Below are 20,650 nucleotides of genomic sequence, written 5' to 3'. Positions count from 1 at the left end.
GGCAGGGCTATGAGGACTGATCTGAGACCTGTAAAATAACTGATAGTGTTGGTCATTCCAGTTTCCTCATTGGCTCAAATACCCACAGTCATTGTCTTTTTTATGAATGTTAAGCATGCATTGCATGAATCGTTTGCAAAGGACATTTAGACACTGCTGACACTGACCTGTAGTGACTCTCCAAGCCACCAGGCCGCACCATCCTCTGAGGACAATCTAGTCCTGACTATTGATTTGTTTTGCCCATACTTTGCCGTATTGAAGTCTGCCTTTTTGGTTTACTTGTTTTCAGTCTTAAGTCTTCCAAGCAAGGTTAACTTGATTTAAAAACATGTTTATGCTAACCCTGTATGGAGCTGTTTTAACTTTTCCCCTCAGCATTTTTTTGGAAGAGTTGCCAGAAAGTTTATGGTTTATTAAGTTTATTTATTTAAGTACTTAAGTTTAATAAGCTTAATGCATTCCAGAAGATTTTCTTCTTTAAATATTAGGGCTGTCAAAACGTAACTCTAACGTAAATTAATTTGATCAACATTCATTTTATTAATGTGCGATTAACGCAATGCGCAATTTCTGTTTGACCCTGACCTAGCACGTTGTTGGATAAATTGAGACGCAGCCTTAGACAGTAAATAGTCATCAAACATCTAAAATGATCTTTATTTGTATGTTTTCTGAGAGGTGTGTACCATCCTAAATGCTTAATTAATACAAACGATGCATGCCCATCAACTTGCGCAGTAAGATTTTGATTCGGTTTTAAAACATGCAGGAATTAGAAAATAAAGTGCAGGACTTGCTTGATATTAAAAGAGTTATTAAGAGAGATAAAGTTCAGGACCTGATTGATGTTTAAAGGGACACTGCACTTTTTTGAAAACAGGCTCATTTTCCAGCTCCCCTAGAGTTAAATATTTGATTTTTACCGTTTTGGAATCCATTCAGCCGATCTCTAGGTCTAGCGGTACCAGCATAGCTTAGCATAATGCATTGAATCTGATTAGACCATTAGCATCGCAGTCAAAAATAACCAAAGAGTTTTGATATTTTTCCTATTTTAAACTTAAACGCCCGAAAATAGTCCCTTGGTAACTTTTTATAGCTGGGGACTATTTTTGGGCAATGCGTAATATCATTGCGCCTCTTGCAGCCGTGGTACGGCAGCAAAGCAGGAAAAATATTGAAACTCTTTGGTTATTTTTTAGCGTGATGTTAAATTGTCTAATCAGATTCAATGGATTATGTTAAGCTATGCTAAAAAGTGTAGCGCCAGACCCGGAGATCAGCTGAATGGATTCCAAAACAGTAAAAATCAAATCTTTAACTCTAGGGGAGCTGGAAAATACGCATATTTTCAAAAAAAGTGGAGTGTCCTTTAATTGACGAGATAACTCAATGGCGAGGAAAGAGTTAAAGACAAATTTATTTGGAGCAGAAAGCATGTAAATTATTCACACATTCATATTTTTATGAATGATCATGTTTAATTAGTGAATTACATTTTAAAGATGAATAAATTCCACCGTGCAAAAAGTTTAAACACACTTGTCTGTGTGTAACTAAATGAGAAATTGAAACATTTCTCTCTCTTTTTCTGAATGTTAAATATGTTTCTAATATTCAATAATATACATCCAAATCCAGATGTTTACGAATGCACGTTAGTGCATTTAAGTAAAAAGAACAAGAAAGGAAAGACGCACCTGGTGGCGTCCTGTTGGAGTCGAGACACGCTGGGTACGTAGAACATCACCCCGAAGAAAAGCAGCGGCCCACTGCCGAATTTATCCAGCTGCTTCTTCAGAGCTTTCTCCAACTCAACCCATCTCTGTGACTGAGATTTGGTGTAGAGCCACAGGCCGAAATAATGAGTCTGACAAACACAGACAGAAAATCACTGTTTTACATTACAATACTCTGACACATCCTGCGTTTTCAGAGTTATGGCTGACTGCATTAAAAGAGCAGTTCATTCACTGTAACTTTATGGTATTTAAAGTTTCAACTTTAGTGTTCAACAGAAATAATGCTGAAGGTTTGAAATAAGAATGAGTGAATATGAATATGAGTTGATGTCTGCTGCTACTGTTCTTTGGGAAATGTACTAAAGCTAAGCACACGCTGCGTTACCTGTCATCTTTGACATTTCGAGTCTGCGGCTATACAGCAATGGAAGTCACAGATTTGTAGCGGCACACTTCTGAGACACAAACCCAAACCAAAGCTTTGACATATTTCAAAACCAGCTGGATATCTAGACTGCCGAGAGCACGCCAGTAATTCCTGTTTATCACCTGCTCACTAAGCCTCTGAAATGAACACTTGATTCGAGTTGCTTGCTTTAAAGGTAAACACCACCTGTTGAGACTGGCAAACATCTTTGCATAGACTAAACATCATAACTGCACAGTGAATAATGGCGACAAGTTAATGTTTGAACCAGATTGTAAAAGAAAAGATCCAGCTAAATAAAAACCAGGAATATAAAATTGCCTGTTTAAGCAGTACACACACAGATGGATGATTACAATACTTCTGAGAAAGCACACTGAAGTCAGCAAACACTACGACATAAACACCACAGACATCAGCAGATAAACTTCACAATGAAATCAATTTGCTTTTAGTTCAATTCAGTTTTTCACAGCTCCATCTTTCAACAAATGTTTTTAACAGTGTGAATTTATTTGTCTGTCAGAGACATCCCAAGTCGAGTTTTCACATTTTTTAAGATGACATTTACATTTAATGATTTTATCCAAAGCAACTTAAATTTTAAAACGAGATAACAGTAAGTCCTTACAAAATGGACTTTAAATCACAGTGAGTGATACCACTGTCCACAACTTTGGTGAACTTTTATAAATTTTGAAGTCAAAATAGTTTTTTACATTTCTACTAGGGCCGTCGTTTAAATTTTCACAGAACATTTTCGAATGCACTTTAAATGTACATGAATATTACAAACAGCTTGGAGCCATAAGTATGTTACTGCAGGGTTCCCACATCCTAGTTAACTTCAAATTCAAGGTCCTTTTTAAGGACTTTCCAGGTCCAATACCCTCAAATTCAAGGATTAAATGTGGGGACACATTTCAAGGGAGAGCGAGGTTACATTGTGTTACCTTTAAAGTTACATTGTTACAGTTCATTTTCGAGGGAACTTGCGCTGCGCCACTGCGGTGACACTTTGGGGACGCCTTCAAGGGTAAGTGTGTCTGAATGTGTATATCAAATTAAACAATAGTGTGGCTTAACGACAAAGATATGGTGACGTGGGAGCCAGGAAATCTATCACTATCTGAAAAATTGCCATTGACGTCACAGGAAGTATGACAAGGGAGACGCAGCGTCTCATTCCCTTCTCAGGGAACAACAGTTACATACGTAACCCGAGACGTTTTCATGTGTTCAACACAACACATGTGTTTATGCAAAAAAGCATTTTGGTATGAATCAACATTCGCATACAGAAGATATAAGCATTTAAAGGAGCATTTCACCCGTAGAAACATTAATCTTTATTAAAAGTGTGTCATATTTGTAGTCGAAATGTAACATACATTTAGAATTTGGTGCCTATTTGACCGAGAAAAGGGATGTTTGTAGTCTCACTCCCTCAACAAAGATATTGCACTTCCTTCTTTCAATGATGCAAAATGATGATTTTTACATCATTGAAAGAAGGAAGTGCGACACTGAAGTCTGTATTTCTCCTGTCTCGGCGACAACTGAGAAAATGATGCATGATCATTCAAAAACATGACTGGGGTTCTAACTATACAAAGCTAAATGCAAATGGGTGAAGTGTCCCTTTAAAGTGAACAGGTTAGCATGTGTGTTTATAAAGTCTAGAATTTTTATGATATTATCCTACACTACACAGGGATTAATATGGATTTTTTTCCAGAAAACTTCTTGCAAATAGATTCAAGCACTTTTAGTGACCTGTATCTATGCATGTATATTTTCAGAAACTTCCCAGGGCCTTGACCCCCCCCCCAGATTTCAAGGATCCGTGGGAACCCTGTTACTGACAATTTCATTATCGACCATGTGATTTCAGTTAAATAAAAATGAAATGTTTGATTATGTCATTGTTATAAAATGATGTTACAGTGCAGTATTTCCAAAAGTTTTTGATTGCCTATAGCAGTGGTTCCCAAACTTTTTCAGCGTGCGGCTCCTCTTGTGTACAGTGCATTTTTTTGCGGCCCCCCGAAAGAAAATTTATGACAAAAAATGTAAAATGTAAATGTAATATTTTAATTAAACAAAATATATAAAATTATACCTAGTAGTGCTGTTGGTTAGTTGGCTTAATATTTTTTAGGTTAAATACACAGAATTTATGATAAATTAAAGTATTTTATAAAATGTCCTAAAACTGGGGCCCCCCTGGCACCATCTCGCGGCGCCCCTGGTAGCCCCGGCCCCCAGTTTGAAAACCACTGGTCTATGGTACAGATCTATGGAAGAGGTGTTTATTATAAATAATAAAATATTAAAGAATTAACCAGTCCACAGGATGTTTTCCTTTTAACTTTCATGTTAATAATAAGGTACATTTTTGTTTTTTTGTTTAAATTTTTATTTCTTAAATTACAATTTAGTAAAAGTAAAAATACGAAAAGGAGAAAAAATGACAATAATAATGACTAGGTTACCCAAGAAAAATTGAAAAATTAACTGTCAAATATTAATCACGATTAATCACATACAAAATAAAAGTTTGTTTTTGCATTATATATGTGTGTCCTTTGTGAAATTATTGTATGTATTTAAGAAACATTTTCATATAGTGTATATAAAATATATAGTTATAAAATTTTTCTTTTAAATTGATACATTTATGTGTGTATTTATATATGTATAATAACACAATACACACACAAATATATTATGCAAACACAAACTTTTATTTTGTATGCGATTAATCTTTTGACAGCCCTAATTTCTAGTAAACGCATTTACACTTTAAAACTAATACAAAAAACAATACAATCTGTGAAGACTAACTTGTTGGACAAAACTTGTAAATAGGGCTTATTGTAAATAATCGTCTCATCGCAATTGTTTGACCTCATTGTGATGATTTCAGATCACCGCAATGATTGCAAATCTCTTTAAAAAACACAAGGGGGAGCAGCAGAGCCTGTATAAATGAGACCGTATTAAATGGCGCTTTTAACTGACAGTGTAACGCAATACATTGCAAAGCAATTCAATACAGTTGAAAAAAAAAGCATTTAAAGAAATGCTGCAAAAGTTTGATAAGCAGTATCAACTGCCAGGTAAAAACATACATTTAAAACATACAGCAATTTCAAATTTTGGGAAGTGAAGGATGCTATTCTTATGGATCTGTAAGGAATTGATTTGCATGAGAATTAAATGTCAAAGCAATAAAACAGACAATTAATCCTCATAATCACCAAAGTTCTAAAACAGACAATTAATCATAATCGCCAAAGTCCTAAAACAGACAAATTGTCATAACCGTCACAATTTATTAGACAATTAACCATCAGCCAAATTTCATAATTGTGATAGCCTCTACGTGTAAGTTTCATAAACTTTTGTTAAACACTGAGCTTAATTTTTTGCGATAATCCAAAAGTCATTTCGAAAAATTAATGGCCTTTTTTTTACGAAGGAATCAGTGTCCCGCTAACTTCTGGGTTGGCCAACAAAAATACATTATCCCTGACGAAATTGTACAGAAGGAAAAAATATTTTTTGTTTGTAAATCATTTCTAGCAAACCCAAAGACTGATGTTATATCGGCCCTTAAAAAATAAGCACATTATTAATATATTATTTGTCTGATTTAATGTGTTTAATGCACTTAACAAACCATTTCACATGAGCAAAGACAATCACTTACCTCTCGTAACTCAAGCCGCTGTGCGACGGCTTCCAGACACTCCTGTCCCGTGCTCTCCACCGACAACGTGCATTCAATCACATCGTTACTTAGCATACGGATACGCGTCACAAAAGAGTTCTTACTCAAGACATTATAACACCGTCTGCGACTTGGTAATTTCAGGCCAAATGGCATGACGAAGCCTGCGTTCAGATGGACCGCACAATCCGTTTAAATGGCAGTGGTGAGTGACAGGACTCCACCTGCTATGCCATCCGTTTCACCTGGCCAATATCCACACTGCTGAGATGATGAATCAACCCCATCCCCATGGCCAGACACAGGACAAGCAAACAGACAATCTGTGAAAGACAAACAGAGAGTAACTTAACTAAAATAAACCCCAATAAAGTAGAACTGTTCACCAAAACTTAAACATTTTAGATGCATTGTTTTGTGTTTGACAACAATAGATCTCACATGTCTCCTAATCAAAGACAGCATCAGAGAATTGACTTCCTTTCTAAGGCTCTGTTTACACGTACATGGTTATTTTTAAAAACTGAGAGATTTTCCTTCGTTTGTGCCCCTCGTTTACACGCAAACGGAGAACTCGCCTCTGAAACCGATTGTTTCTAAAAACTCCGGCCTGAGTGGAGATCTTGAAAATCTTCGGTTGCACGTTTGCATGTAAACTGAGACAAACGGATGTTTAAGCAGGCAACGTCACAGAGTATGCGGCAGAGCACGCACTTACGTCAAAAGTACGACCTATGTTTACATGTGACTGCTACTCTGAACGCTTCCAAGATCACATTTGTGTTCGTGCAAACTCGTTTCGTGTTTGTATTTGCAAGGAGCAGAAGACGAGTGCTCGGAGGTCAGCAATTTTACGCGTGTTTGACTTGATGATGTCAAAGTACAGCGAGCATGAAGAACCAGTTCGCGTCACCACCAGCACTGCCAGTGATTGGCTTACGTGCGATTGAGCTTCTCTTGACGGCATATATGCACGGGTACGTGTAAATAAACACTTTTCTGAAAACTGACATGTGTGCACGATATTATTTTTGAAACTGGAGAGGTTGAAATGTCCGTTTATGAAAATAGCCGCCCAAGTGTAAACATAGCCTAATTGCACTGCTTTGTCAATTTATGCCTAAGCAGAACCTTGTCACTATAAACTTTTGAAACTACAAAGATTACAGTTACATACCCTACTAAAAATCAAATTTTTAGAAGGTCTGGTTTTAGTTGGTTAAGCTGGTGTTGCGAGCTGGTTTTAGCGGGGTTAGGCCACTTTTTTAGTTGGTCAAGCTGGTCAGGGGTGTGTTTCCCAAAAGCATCGTTAGCCAGCGAACATCGTAAGTTCCATCATTACTAACATCGTTCAACGATTTCCCGAAACATCGTTCAAACGAACATTCGCAAACTGCATCGCTAACTTGTGTCGTTGGAACGACAGCTCTTCACCTGTCGTTAGAAGCATCGTTCCTTGTTATTATTATATGTAGACTTACGTTGATCATGCTTTTGAACAAAATAAGCAAACATGTAGTAAAGTCAATATCCATCATTCTAAATATATTACAATTTTATTTTACGTCTTTAAATTTGTAAACAGAATGAAAGCGCTGCATTTGAAAACTGCACGTGTGCAGGCCTACAAGCTTTAAGACCCTGGGGAATCCCTGGGAGGAGTGACATAAGAGGGAACTTGCACGTGAATTAAATATCTTGAAAATAAACAACAGATAACTAAATCACGATAACAAAATCAGTCTTCCGATGCAAAATATGTTATTTACAGCAATAATCAGACATTAAATCGATTTGCACAGATTAATTAGTAATTCACCTCCCACAAGACATCATCAACTATGTTGTTAAACCAACATGGTTCAAACGGCGAATGTGCGACAAAGTTACTATGCTTTCGGGAAACAGTCGTGACAAGGTAGTTTGTTTCTCCAACGATACATCGTACTATGGTCGTTCAGCAACGAGTTACATCGTTGTTTGGGAAACGCACCCCAGCCTGGAAGACCAGCCGACCACGCAGCTAAAACCAACCAGCCTGACAGCTTTGCCAGGCTGGGAGGACCAGCTTAAACCAGCTACTTCCATTATAAGCCAGTTAAGACCAGCCAACCAGCTTAGCCAAGCATCCTGGTCAAACTGGTTTAAGCTGGTGGGTCGGTTGGTCTTTCAGCCTGACCATCTAAGTGTCCAAAACCCCGCTAATATAAGCCTGCTACAGCAGCTTAACCAGCTAAAACCAGACTAGGAGACCAGATAAAACTGGATTTTTAAGTAGAGATGTAAAACCCAAAAGTCATACAGTTTGGAACAACATAAGTGTCGAAAAATCATGACAACTTTCTTTAGTTTTAATTGAACCTCTGTAAAGTTGACAATAACAAATCAATTGCTGCCACATAGTAAGCGATATGGGTCGTCTGTGTCTGAGAGATTTTGTTTCTTTCTAAAATAAACCATATATAATCTACTAACTCAACATTCTCAAAACAAAGAAACTTTTTTGAAATAACCTTACAACGAAAGAATCTGCTGATAAAGTTCTTCCAAAACAAAACACAAGGAAAACGCTGGGAAAGCTTAGACCTAAACCAACAACCACAAAAACAAGACCTTCATAGGAAGATAAAACTTTTCCACACAAATGTTTAAAATCCTTGTCGGAAGAGATCCTTCTCATTGTGGAGTTCTGGGTAGATTTTTACAAGCCAAAGTCAAAAATGGGAAACCACTGTGTGTGGTTTTGATAGCATACAAGTCTGATATAAAATTCATAGTTTCATATTTATAGCAAATCTAAAATTTATCCAACAGTACAGATGGACAAAAGCATATCACAACTGAACATTTTGTGGTCAAGCAACACATTTGTGTTTTGAAACACATGGACAATAGGGAACATATGCGATTCTACTGTTGAGTCTTTGCGATAGCGATATTTCCTGCAATATACTGTTTCCTTAGAGAAATGCTATTTTATTAGCTATTTTTTAAAATTCATTTAAATATGTAATTATCATAATGAAATAAAGAGATCATACAAATTCCTCTGATGTAACTAAATCTAATTCAGGCTAAAAAAATATTCCAGACGTACCGCCCTAAGCATAATGCACTTTTACTTCTGTGATATTGCTTTAAAATCTACAAACAGAACCCTATTGTCTTCTTAATCTGTTAAGAGAGGCTTTACTGTATGTGGGAGCATTTCATCTGTGAAGATGCTCCGGTATGATGCTACATCTCAACAGTTCAGTTGTATTCATGGGGCACAGTATCTTATAAACAACACATGCATTCAAAAAAAAAAAAAATCCCAGACTTTATCTTCGGCCCAAAAAGTCAGTGTGAGAACACCATAGAATAGGCTTACTGTATGACTATTAATAACATTAGTGTGGACAGCAGACAGCGATGACTTTACATTTAAAGGTGCCAAAGAATGCATTGTAATAATCTGTTAAATTGTTCTCTGATATCTACATAGAAGGTATGTGACTTTAGTAAGTGCAAACATGATACAGAGATGGTTTTTCATGTCCATTTACAACCCTAGGATTTGCCCTTAGAATGAAATGATCTATTATGACCTTATTTGAAAGGGTCATGAATAATTATGTTCAGCTCTGCTCTGATTGGCTGTTTCTCAGAGCAGCCCCTTTCAGTTGCTCTCTCTCTCTCTCTCTCTCTCTGTGTGTGTGTGTGTGTGTGTGAACAGATTTTATGTTTGAGCCTGTATCAGATGAAGATACAGATGTTGAGGAATAATAAATTATTCAGAGATTGTTAATTGTTCTGAGTGGTAAGTTTGTGTTTATTCAGTATAGACCTGCAAAACGTAACTAACGTTAATAGTAGAACTTAAGCCTAAACGCTAGGATATAGCATTAACTAGCATATAGTGCTGATTCAGCAGTAACAACTTTGTTTTTAGCATTGTAACAATATTGTAATTAATTTAATTTGTACTTTAATGTTTTGGGCGTACGTACATCTCGACTTTTCAACAGCCTTTCCGATTTTTGGCGTAAAAGGTCGAACACTTGAAGGCGTGCGGTAGGCGGAGCTGAAGAGTTACGAGTACGCGGCCGCGCAGCTTCGGATACTACTTTTGGATTTACAGCAGACATAGATGAAAATCAAACTTTCAAACTTTTTTTAAATAACCAACCTTACATTATACACCCAGAATCGGATACTTAGTCAGTAATGGACGAACAGGAACAATAGCAGCAACAATTACAGCACGATGTCTCTATCAGGTAATTAATCCTTGCTTGTTTATCCGCTATTTTACAAAAAGCAACATAATCCAGTTTTTAAACTGCATTTGCCCGTTTTAAAAGGTGTAAATGTTGTAAATGCAGTACAAAGTGCTGTTGTTGGTGTTGGTGTTGTTTACATTACATGCACGTATGCGTGATTGAACAAAACACGTGAGATGTCATCCAAAATGTTGATGTCTTTCTTTGTTCATTCGAGAAGAAATTATGTTTTTTTTTTTGAAGAAAACATTCCAGGATTTTTCTAATTTTAATGGACTTTAATGGACCCCAACACGTAAATGTTTTAGTGCAGTTTAAAATTGCAGTTTCAAAGGACTCTAAACAATCCCAAACGAGGCATAAGGGTCTTATCTAGCAAAACGATTGTCATTTTTGACAAGAAAAAAAAAAAAGCACTTTTAAACCACAACTTCTCGTCTATCTCCGGTCTTGTCACACGCCAGTGCGACCTCACATAATATGTCATCACGTCAAGAGGTCACGGATGACGTATGCAAAACTATGCCCCAGTGTTGGAGTGTGGAGAAAAAGGGCCGTTCCGACGTTGTTGTATGTGGAATGATACTAATTTATGTCTTTGTGTCAGTTTATTGATTTAAATGGTCCACAAATGTGCGTTTCATATATGTAACACGTGACCTTTCTACCTCACTATGCAAACACGTGAGGTCACGCTGGCGTATCACAGGAACAGAAATAGACGAGAAGTTGTGGTTTAAAAGTGCATATTTTTTATTTTTTTTGTCAAAAATGACAATCGTTTCGCTAGATAAGACCCTTATGCCTCGTTTGGGATTGTTTAGAGTCCTTTGAAACTCTGTTGAAACTGCAATTTTAAACTGAATTAAAACTGTTATGTGTTTGTGTTCATTAAAATGAGAAAAATCCTGGAATGTTTTCCTCAAAAAACACAATTTCTTGTCGATTGAACAAAGAAAGACATCATCATTTTGGATGACATGGTGGTAAGTAAATTATCTGGACTTTTTTTAAGAAAAAGTCTTTTGCATGCACAAGTTTTACAAAAGAAGGATGAAACAATCGTGTTTGAGGCTCACGATATATCAGTACCATGTATAGAACTCTTATAATTCATCTATGACTAGATAAATAAAGTTTTACATTCTACAGCACCTTTAACCAAACCAAACCTTGCAACTTTATTTTTGCTTTCATGTAACATTCAGTTAGAGAGGAGTAAACCCAGAACAACACAAATGACAGAAGAAATGTGTTGGGTCTTGTCTAACTCTGGCAGTGCTGAGCTGATAGTCCAGTTGGACTTCTGCCCAGATTCCAGTCCAATAACATAACACACCTGGCACAGGAATGCTCTGTCTCTCTGAGATCTCTGCGTGTGTAAATAATTCTGTCTACCTCACAACATCAAGTATTTGAGCGCGCACACAGATTACACACAATACAGTTATTAGGGATGTGTCACAACAGTTGACTAGTCGATTAGTAAAAGATTTGTTTAAGGTACTTTTAAGCTGAAACGCAATTCAGCTGAGAGACACAGTGTTTCTTGATGAAAAGAAAATCACTTTTACACTTATAGTAGCACATCAATTCTCCTTTGAATAAATTTTACCAAAACTATTTATGCCTACTGCATCAATTCTCAATGTAATTATTTGTATGTGCAAATGCAGGCCTCCCCTCTCGCTTTTTTCTCCCTCTCTCTCTCTAATTGTGTGAGCTGCTCTCTCAGCCAGGTGATGGTGGGAAAACAGAAATGTAGTACTTCTTTCCATACAAAGTAATAATGTAATTTAATTAGTGTGGGAAAATTTAAACAATTATGATGAATAAAAACATTCTGCCAGAGCGACTAATGGCTCATTTACATTGCATGTTTGAAGTGACTCAATTCCGATTTTTTTCCCGATCGGACATGACACGCAAACATGTAAGCAGGCAAAAAGCGAATAGATTCTGAATGTTGCGGTACCGCGTGACGTTAGTGGTATGACCCGACGTAAGCAATTTGAAGCTCACCACGCCCTTGTTGTGATCTCCCCACACCCTTGGTACGAGCTCAGTTCGTCCCCTCTCCGTTGGGGTCTGCCCACTTTTCTTGCATTTTTCAAATATTGCCAGTGGGTGGAGTCAGGCTTTACACAGGGGTTTAGTTACGCTTTAAGGTACAACCTTAAGTAAAAACCCTCTCTGAGATCAAAGGGATCTACAGATTATCTAAGACCAGAACCTTTAGTAAAAACTAGAACCCGACCGATTTATCGGTTTGCCGATTTTATCGGCCAATAGGAGCATGTCGCAGATATATCTGTATCGGCGTATAAGCCGCAGATGTGCAGCCAATATGAAAGTTTTTCACAGAACAAAGAAATGCTTTTGAATGATTTCACGTTTAAAGCAACACTATGTAGTTTCCATGTAAAAATGACTTACAGCTCCCCCATGTGGTTGAAAAGCGCAACAGTGCCTGGTATCAGACACTCTTCTGCAGGCAGGGGGAGGGGCGGGGGCTGTGTGCTCTACCCTCCACCGCCACTTTCAGAGTGTGCTTGTAGCAGCTAGAAGGCTGCTCAGGTTGCAGCAACAGTACAATTTGTCCAGTTAAAAGTTGTTCTATCACTGAAATAATTTTAGAGATATTATTTAAAGGTAAAAAAACTACATAGTGTTGCTTTAACTCTTTCACTGCCAGCGTTTTTTAAAAAAGTTGCCAGCCAGCGCCAGCATTTTTCATGATTTTCACAAAAGTTTAATGCCTTCCAGAAAATGTTCTTCTTCAAATATATAAACAAACAATATACCAAATGAAAGAACAGACCCTCTGCTTTCAAACAAAAAAAAACGTTTCATCCTACCTTCAGTATTCTTTTGTAAACAGCTTTTGAAAATGGGTAGGTTTCTGCAAAAACACCACATTTTAAGCAAAAAGCAAAGATAATTCAATTTTTGTGACGGACTTTTCATAGAGATCCCATTCAGAGCGATCTTTAAAACAGACACGGACATGCAACAGCTTGTCATAGAGCAATACTTCCAGTTTTAAAAAGTTGCGGAAGGGCGCCACCTAGTGGATAATAGCGGTATTGCGGAAAGACGGAAATACTCGTCATTGGCGGGGAAGCGTTTTTCTCTTGATTGACGAGATATCTCGTCAATGGCGGGGAAAGAGTTAAACACATCTAAACTGACGCGCAGTCGCACACACATATTACAGTATGTGAGATTACAGCTGCTTGTGATGTCACTGAACATGCTCATTTCAGAGCAATTGGTTAAATAAGCTCACGCAACTTTACACCCTCGCTAAATAAATGGCGGAGAGCAGACGTTTTGTTTATAAAAGTCTCATGTCTGAGCCGAACACTGTGGGTTTGTGTTATAAAAATGTTGTGCACTACATTACACATTACCCTACATCAATATGTTGTCAGTCAAGCATTGTCTTTTTAACGGTACATTGCTAATTAATTTGTGAGGTACATAACTTACTGTAAACCTAATAAACAATGACTTCATAAGTTTCCCTTTTCAGTTTAAGTCCAAAAAAATGAAATTCTCATCAAAACTGCCAATGAAGTGTTAAGTATTTTGTTCTGTTTGTGTTTTGAAATTATTTCTAATACTGGTAAGTCAAGTTCACTGTTTTGTGCACTGATATCAGACACATTTTGGATAATAAAGTTTATTGTTAAATTGTTAAACACATATTTCATCTTTGTCACGTCATTTTAATTGTATGATCACCACATCAGAGTGATCATTGCAAAAAATGTATTTATTTATATATAGTAGGATATTTTGTTAATGTATTTAGTGTATTCTATGTGCAGTATTGTGGTATGATATACTTTAGTATAAGTGTACTGTACTATAATATACACAAAGAAAATTGGCCGATATATCGTTTTTACCCCCTAATACCTGTATCGGCATCGACCCCCCCCCCCCCCCACACACACACACACACAAAAAAATGCATATCGGTCGGGCTCTAGTAAAAACCTTTTTTAGACTTTAAATTCATTTTAAACCTTAATTTCAAACTTTTGATTTTCGCCTGAAATAAAATCTCACATACTTACACTGAAGGGACCCATGATGGCATTTCTGAGAGCAGTGTTGGGCAGAAAAACTTTAAATTGAATTAATTACAAAATTGCATCACTGTAAATCAGAGCCGGCGCCAGACCATAACTAACAGGGGGCACTCGGCTTCCAACGGGGGGCACGCAATAGCAACAATAACTTGCAAAAACAAGACATTAAAACAACAAATGCAGCAAGCACACACTCATACAACTAGTACAGACTGTCAGCTCTCATTTCCCGTATAAAGTGCAAAAGACGACAAACGATGCGCAAAACTATTTAACTTTGACCGTGGCGTGAGCGCAAGCTGAGCTCCGCTGCGCTCGCGCTTGGCTCGACGCAACAACAAAACCGCCCTCGCACGGCGCAAGCCATTGAAATGAATGAGTTTCATAGCGCAGCGCACACCGCGTCCTAGCTTTAAAAAAGACGCTTTACCATAATCACGTCGTAATGCTGTTAACGGTCTATAGCCACACTTCACATTTAAGCTTACGTAATTTAAAACAACGCTAACTTACCTTTAAAATAGCTGAAGACGGCGTGTAAGAACATTAAACTTCCTTAAAACAGTGTCCTGTAGATTTGTAAATTCCACCCCGACCTCTAATCTCTGAGTTTGAGCCAGTCTGTGTTTGCATGAAGATGAAGCAGGCGGTGCTGGTTCGTTCTAAATGTTCTAATATCCATATTTTACACGATCCATAAAATGCTGCGAAAAAACACGTTGCTAGTATCAAGTCACAAATATGCTAAAGACGTAAGACGGGTGAGACGTGGCAATACATCCAATCAGAGAAACTGGTCTATTTTAATTAAAGAAAACATATCAACTATATTTACCTCATTTGATTACATTACAAGTCATGAAACATTCAATGTTAAATTTATTTTAATTATTCTTGATATATATTAAAGTAATAAAAAAACATTGTAGGGGGGGCACAACAACCTGTTCGGGGGGCACTGCCTGCGAATGCCCCCCCTTGACGCCGGCCCTGCTGTAAATCCCGAAAGGGGACATATCATCAAAATCTGACTTTTATCCATGTTTCCATAATTGGGTCCCCAGTGCTTCTATCAACCTAGAAAATGTAAAAAAGATCAACCAAATAACCTAGTTTTAACTTAGTTAAACCATTCTTTGAAAGCATGTGAAAAAATAGGTCATTGAAATTTGGCTCTCCTTGTGACCTGACCCGCCCCTTAACTCTTTCGCCGCCATTGACGAGATATCACGTCAATCAAGAGAAAACGCTTCCCTGCCAATGACGAGTATTTCCGGCTTTCCGCAATACTTTTATCCACCAGGTGGCGCCCTTCCACAACTTTTTAAACCCGGAAGTATTGCCCTATGGCAAGCGCCTGCATGTCCGTGTCTGTTTTAAAGATCGCTCTGAATGGGATCTCTATGAAAAGTCCGTCACAAAAATGGAATTATCTCAGCTTTTTGCTCAAAATGTGGTGTTTTTGCAGAAACCTACCCAAATTCAAAAGCTGATTACAAAAGAACTAATGAAGGTAGGATGAAACGTTTATTTTCTTGTTTGAAAGCAGAGAGTCTGTTCTTTCATTTGGTATATTGTCTGTTTATATATTTAAAGAAGAACATTTTCTGGAAGGCATTAAACTTTTGTGAAAATCATGAAAAACGCTGGCGCTAGCTGGCAACTTTTTTAAAAAATGCTGGCGGCGAAAGAGTTAATCTGCACTATCCAACTACGACACTGTCATTTAGTGCATTGATCAGCTCATTTGCATTTTAAGTAGACACCCAAAAAAGCCACATTTTTGCTCACACCTACAAAATGGCAATTTAAACATGCTATAATATATTATCTATATAATATTTTGAGCTAGAAATTCACAAACATACACTGGGGACACTAAAGATTTATTTGACATCTTAAAAAAAATTATTGTGAAATGTCCCCTTTAAACAAGGGATATTTCAATTTGAAAAGCTCAGGGGCTGCAAATAAGTCCAAGTCCTATTTTCTTTTACTGTTGATGTATTTAGTTTACTTTCCCTCACGTTTCTTAAATAAATGAATTAATTTTGAATCTGTATTCATCAATAATATGCACAAATCCTAAGCGGATGTTCACGGTTCCCTGGACAAAAATTAAATTAAGCTACACCTGTATAATTATTCAAAAAGTTAAAATTACTGTTTATTAATCCACACCCTTCCTACAGTGTTGAGAGGACCAGTTTATCTCGTAACAATGACTCCAAGAATTTCTCTTTCTTTTCCAGCTGTCACGCTGTAATAATGTTTGTGTGTTTTGCATAGCTGGATTAGAGTCCAAAAAGAGTCACCTTATTTCATCACCACACATCTACATCATTATTATTCATTGTTGATATTAATAAAGAATTTATGTTTTCCTATAGGTCACATCTTTGCATTTCTTTATTACTTAAAGCATTTGTTTGCATTCTCTCTCTCTCTCTCTCTCTCTCTCAATAACCACATTCAGCAACGAGTTCAAACATGCTCTGTGTTCGTCACACAACAACCATAACAACTGACAGTCCACCTTAACTTTAACCTATGCTTTGCACTTCTCAATCATAGAAACGCACCACTTACTCGTTCAAACGTGCCTGATAACAAAAGCTATACAATCACCATGCACTTTATAAGGTACACTTGTTCAATTACTCATTAACACAAATTAATCAAAACACCTCCACACAATGTTACTGCTATAGAAACCAATGCAGCTCGCCAGCCATCACAATTTAAAGTGTGGTGCAAGTTCGGATTTACATCATGAATGTACAGATAACAAATCTTGAAAAATTGTGTGAAGCTGTTGTTGAGTCAATATGAATCTCTGAGATATAGCCAACAGTTTGTTGAATCTACTACAGTAGGTATGGACTGGTATGAGATTTTGGTGGTATGAAAACCTAAAGTTGCTAAAGACTGTAAAACTGTATTTATCTAGGCATAGATGAATAATACGAGTTCTGTAAATGGTAATGACATACCATGAGCCTCAAACACAATTGTTTCCTCCTTGTTATGTAAACCTCGAGCATACAAAACACAGCTGGAAAACCGACCAATCTCAACATAACAGCAACTTTGACGTTACAATCGAGATGTACGCCCCCAACATTAAATTACACATTACAATGTTGTTACAATGCTAATAACAAAGGCTCTAAAACCTTGGTAAACCTTGAAACCGGCCCATGCGCAATCTATATGATGACAAATTAAAGCAGTTTTGAAAGTAAACGGGTACAGGATGATACCAGCAAGGTATCAGTGGCTGTATATGAAGAGTTTGAGTTACTGCCAAAATCAGTATTATATCAGGTCAGTATTTAAAAGTAAATTCTTAATTTTACGCAAAATACAATATCTGCCGTGTTATTCTGTCATCTTTTCTCCTTTTTTCCCCAAAACGCAATAAACTCCACTCCTCCTTTTCTGCAGAATGCAATAAATCCGTTCCACAAATTACAGCGCACCATATTCCATGCAATGTAAACAAACAATGGTGACACGTTGAGTGCACGGAATCTTAGTTTTCTTCATCTAATACTTCATGATCAACAAACAAACAAAAACAAAATAATACTTTAATGGCATTGATAAACATGTGGTGGTTTTCTATGACGGGAAAGAAACGTAAGCCATCAACATCTAATAATTTACGCGAGAGGCACTCGGGAGCTGGTTGCTTGTTCTCCCGACAGCATCAAGCTTCTGCCATGCTAACACATCTTATGAAAAACTTTCCATTATTTTACGCGAAGACAACAATAATCGAGCATGACCAAAACATTTTACAGATGATCGCTGTCAAAAATGTTAAGTGACAACGTCCCAAGTAACACAGCAGCAATGACAGTGTACTTAATATGACAAAGTTAGTCTTTTGGTTAATGCCATTAATGTTTATTTTTTTAATCAGTGTATACCACTATTAAACTAAATGAATAAAACATCAAGATGAATGCACATTTATATATTGATTCAATAGATTTACAGCATTTTGAAAAAAAAAACTTGTCATGGATTTATTGCATTTAGTGGAAAAAATAATTAGTTTTTATAATAAATCTTTGAAAATCCAATAATGGATTTTAATTTTTTTTATGTTTTTATAACCTAAAGATGCTATGTGAAAGTTTGTAACAGAAAATAGTGGTTTTCATCTTGTCACTTTCTTGGTATAGAAAACAAGTTTTTACCGAAATAGTCAAAATGGATTTATTGCGTTTTGGAACCAAACTCTTTATATGTTTGAATGCATGCCTGTGCATTATACAAGCACATGTCAATTCAATTTCATGTCCATATGGTGTGTCATGGGACGGGATGTCTTTTGTGAAACGTATTATTTATTTAATGTATAAATTTAGTGATAATGTGTACAGAGGCCCCAAAAAGTATTCAGACATTTAAACCATGCTAATGTGTAGGGCAGCACAATATACCGAAAGTGGCATGCACATTGCACACATCACAATATTACTAATATAGCTTGCAATAATGATTTCAATACCTTGAAAGGTTGTGTATATTTAAAGTTTTAGCAAATAAACACACACAAATGTTAGTTCTCATGTGTTCTGACGTGTGGAAGATGATCAACAATCAGAAACAATGTGAACGTTATGTTTTTATACAATTTTTTAGGTTTAAACTGATTGTATAAACATAAAGCATTATCATATCACATACTATAGGCCAGGGGTCTCCAACCTTTTTTGTGGGCAAGGGCTACCACAATGGATAAAACAATCTGGAGGGCTACGTTTTGATATAGTCTACTCAAAACTTTTTGTTGTACTTGTTGATATGTCTTAGTATTAAAATGTTAACATATACGTAATGTAATAAATAAATATTACAATTGAGACTATTAATAGAATGTGTGGCTGGCACCTCACAGACTCTGTGCGGGCTACTTGGTGCCCACGGGCACCACGTTGGAGACCCCTGCTATAGGCTATATTGCATTGTTTACTTTCCCATACGTTATTGCAAATTGCATTTTTCAATATTGTGCACTGCAGGACTGTGTATTAATTAAATTGCAATTTTAAAAGATAGGCTGCAGATTTTTTTTACATGACAACTTTTTTTTCTGAGTGATTGTCCAGATTTGGGATGTGTATGAAGTCAGAAGTTTCTTTGTAAAGTGTACCCTTATCAAAATTAACCATGGTTTTACTACAGTTAAAAAACAAAACAAAACATGGTTACCGTAGTAAACCCATGGTAACCACAAAATAACCATGGTTTTGACAATCATGGTTTTCAAAAACCATAGTTAAACCATGGTTAGTGTAGTAAAATCATGGTTTTGCTCATAGTGATCAATATACACCAGAAAACCATGGTTACTACTTTTACCACAATAAAACCATGGTTAATTTTCGCAAGGGTAAAGTTAATGACTATGTTCCACTAACATTTGACTACAATATTTTTATTTTTTTATCATGTTTGTAGGATACATTTTTATATAGAAACTGATTTTTGGTTAGATGTTTGGTTTAAAAAGACATACCTTCAGAACTGTCCAAACACTTTTGGGCCAGCACTGTATGTGCGCTTTTCAAATACTACTCGTGTTTTTCTGCAATGTCGCATGATGAAATTGCGAATCATGTCTTTACATGCACGTCCCATTAAAGAAAAAAGGGCGAAAACACGGAGCTTTCAACCATTAAATGAAGTTTTACGAGTATGAGACATTGAAAAATACAAGAAAAGCTCCCGAAAATCGTTTACAACATAATATACAAGCAGTTTTTGAAAACAGTTGTAGTAGTTTTAAAACAGACTATCATTGAAACACGATGCTTTTACGCGTGACGTTAAGTTTATAACCCGACAGAAAATCGCACGTCGCTCTTTAAACAAGTAACGTTAACGTTAAAGAATCTCGAAAAAAGTGGCTTTACGATAGCAAATCTTCAAAAGAGATGAGAAATCCTGTGGCCTTCACTTTAAACAACAGTGGGATCGGTGGCACATATTAGTTAGAAAAGATGCTTGGTTTCGTCTTAAAACACTTACCGTGAGTTTACCGCTACATATCGCGTTGCGTCCTCGTCGGAAAACAGACAAAAAACTTCACAAAACAAATAACGCAAGTAATCCTCGAGAAATCCCTGTAGACGAGAGCTTGTAAGTATAATCCTTCAGTTTATGAGTCTCTGTTCATTATCCTCACATCTAAAGCTCAGTCAGAGCTCAGGGAGTAAACGTGAACTCATCTGGATCTCATGTGGATCCCATGAATGCGCTCTCCTGGCCTCTTGACATCAGGAATGAAGAATTTGAGGAATGTGAAGAGGAGAAAGAGATGAAGTGTGGGTGACTGTGCAAACAAAGCTTCGTCTGTGTGT

At 36.7% G+C, this 20,650-nt stretch overlaps 1 protein-coding gene across 1 annotated transcript in view; it reads right to left on the bottom strand.

Moving 5' to 3' along the window:
• Window positions 1–20,650, bottom strand: part of LOC141350505 (tyrosine-protein phosphatase non-receptor type 14-like) — a 52,584-nt gene extending 31,934 nt beyond the window's left edge. The window contains exons 1-3 of the mRNA XM_073855714.1: window positions 20,319–20,650; window positions 5,888–6,231; window positions 1,704–1,873 (exon numbers count right to left, since the gene is read on the bottom strand). Coding sequence (XP_073711815.1) covers window positions 1,704–1,873; window positions 5,888–6,064 — 347 coding nt within the window. The 5' untranslated portion in view covers window positions 6,065–6,231; window positions 20,319–20,650. The remainder of the gene's footprint in view (window positions 1–1,703; window positions 1,874–5,887; window positions 6,232–20,318) is intronic.

Source organism: Misgurnus anguillicaudatus, chromosome 18, assembly GCF_027580225.2.
Source record: "Misgurnus anguillicaudatus chromosome 18, ASM2758022v2, whole genome shotgun sequence".
Lineage (NCBI taxonomy): Eukaryota > Metazoa > Chordata > Actinopteri > Cypriniformes > Cobitidae > Misgurnus > Misgurnus anguillicaudatus.
This window is presented reverse-complemented; position numbering and strand designations above follow the sequence as displayed.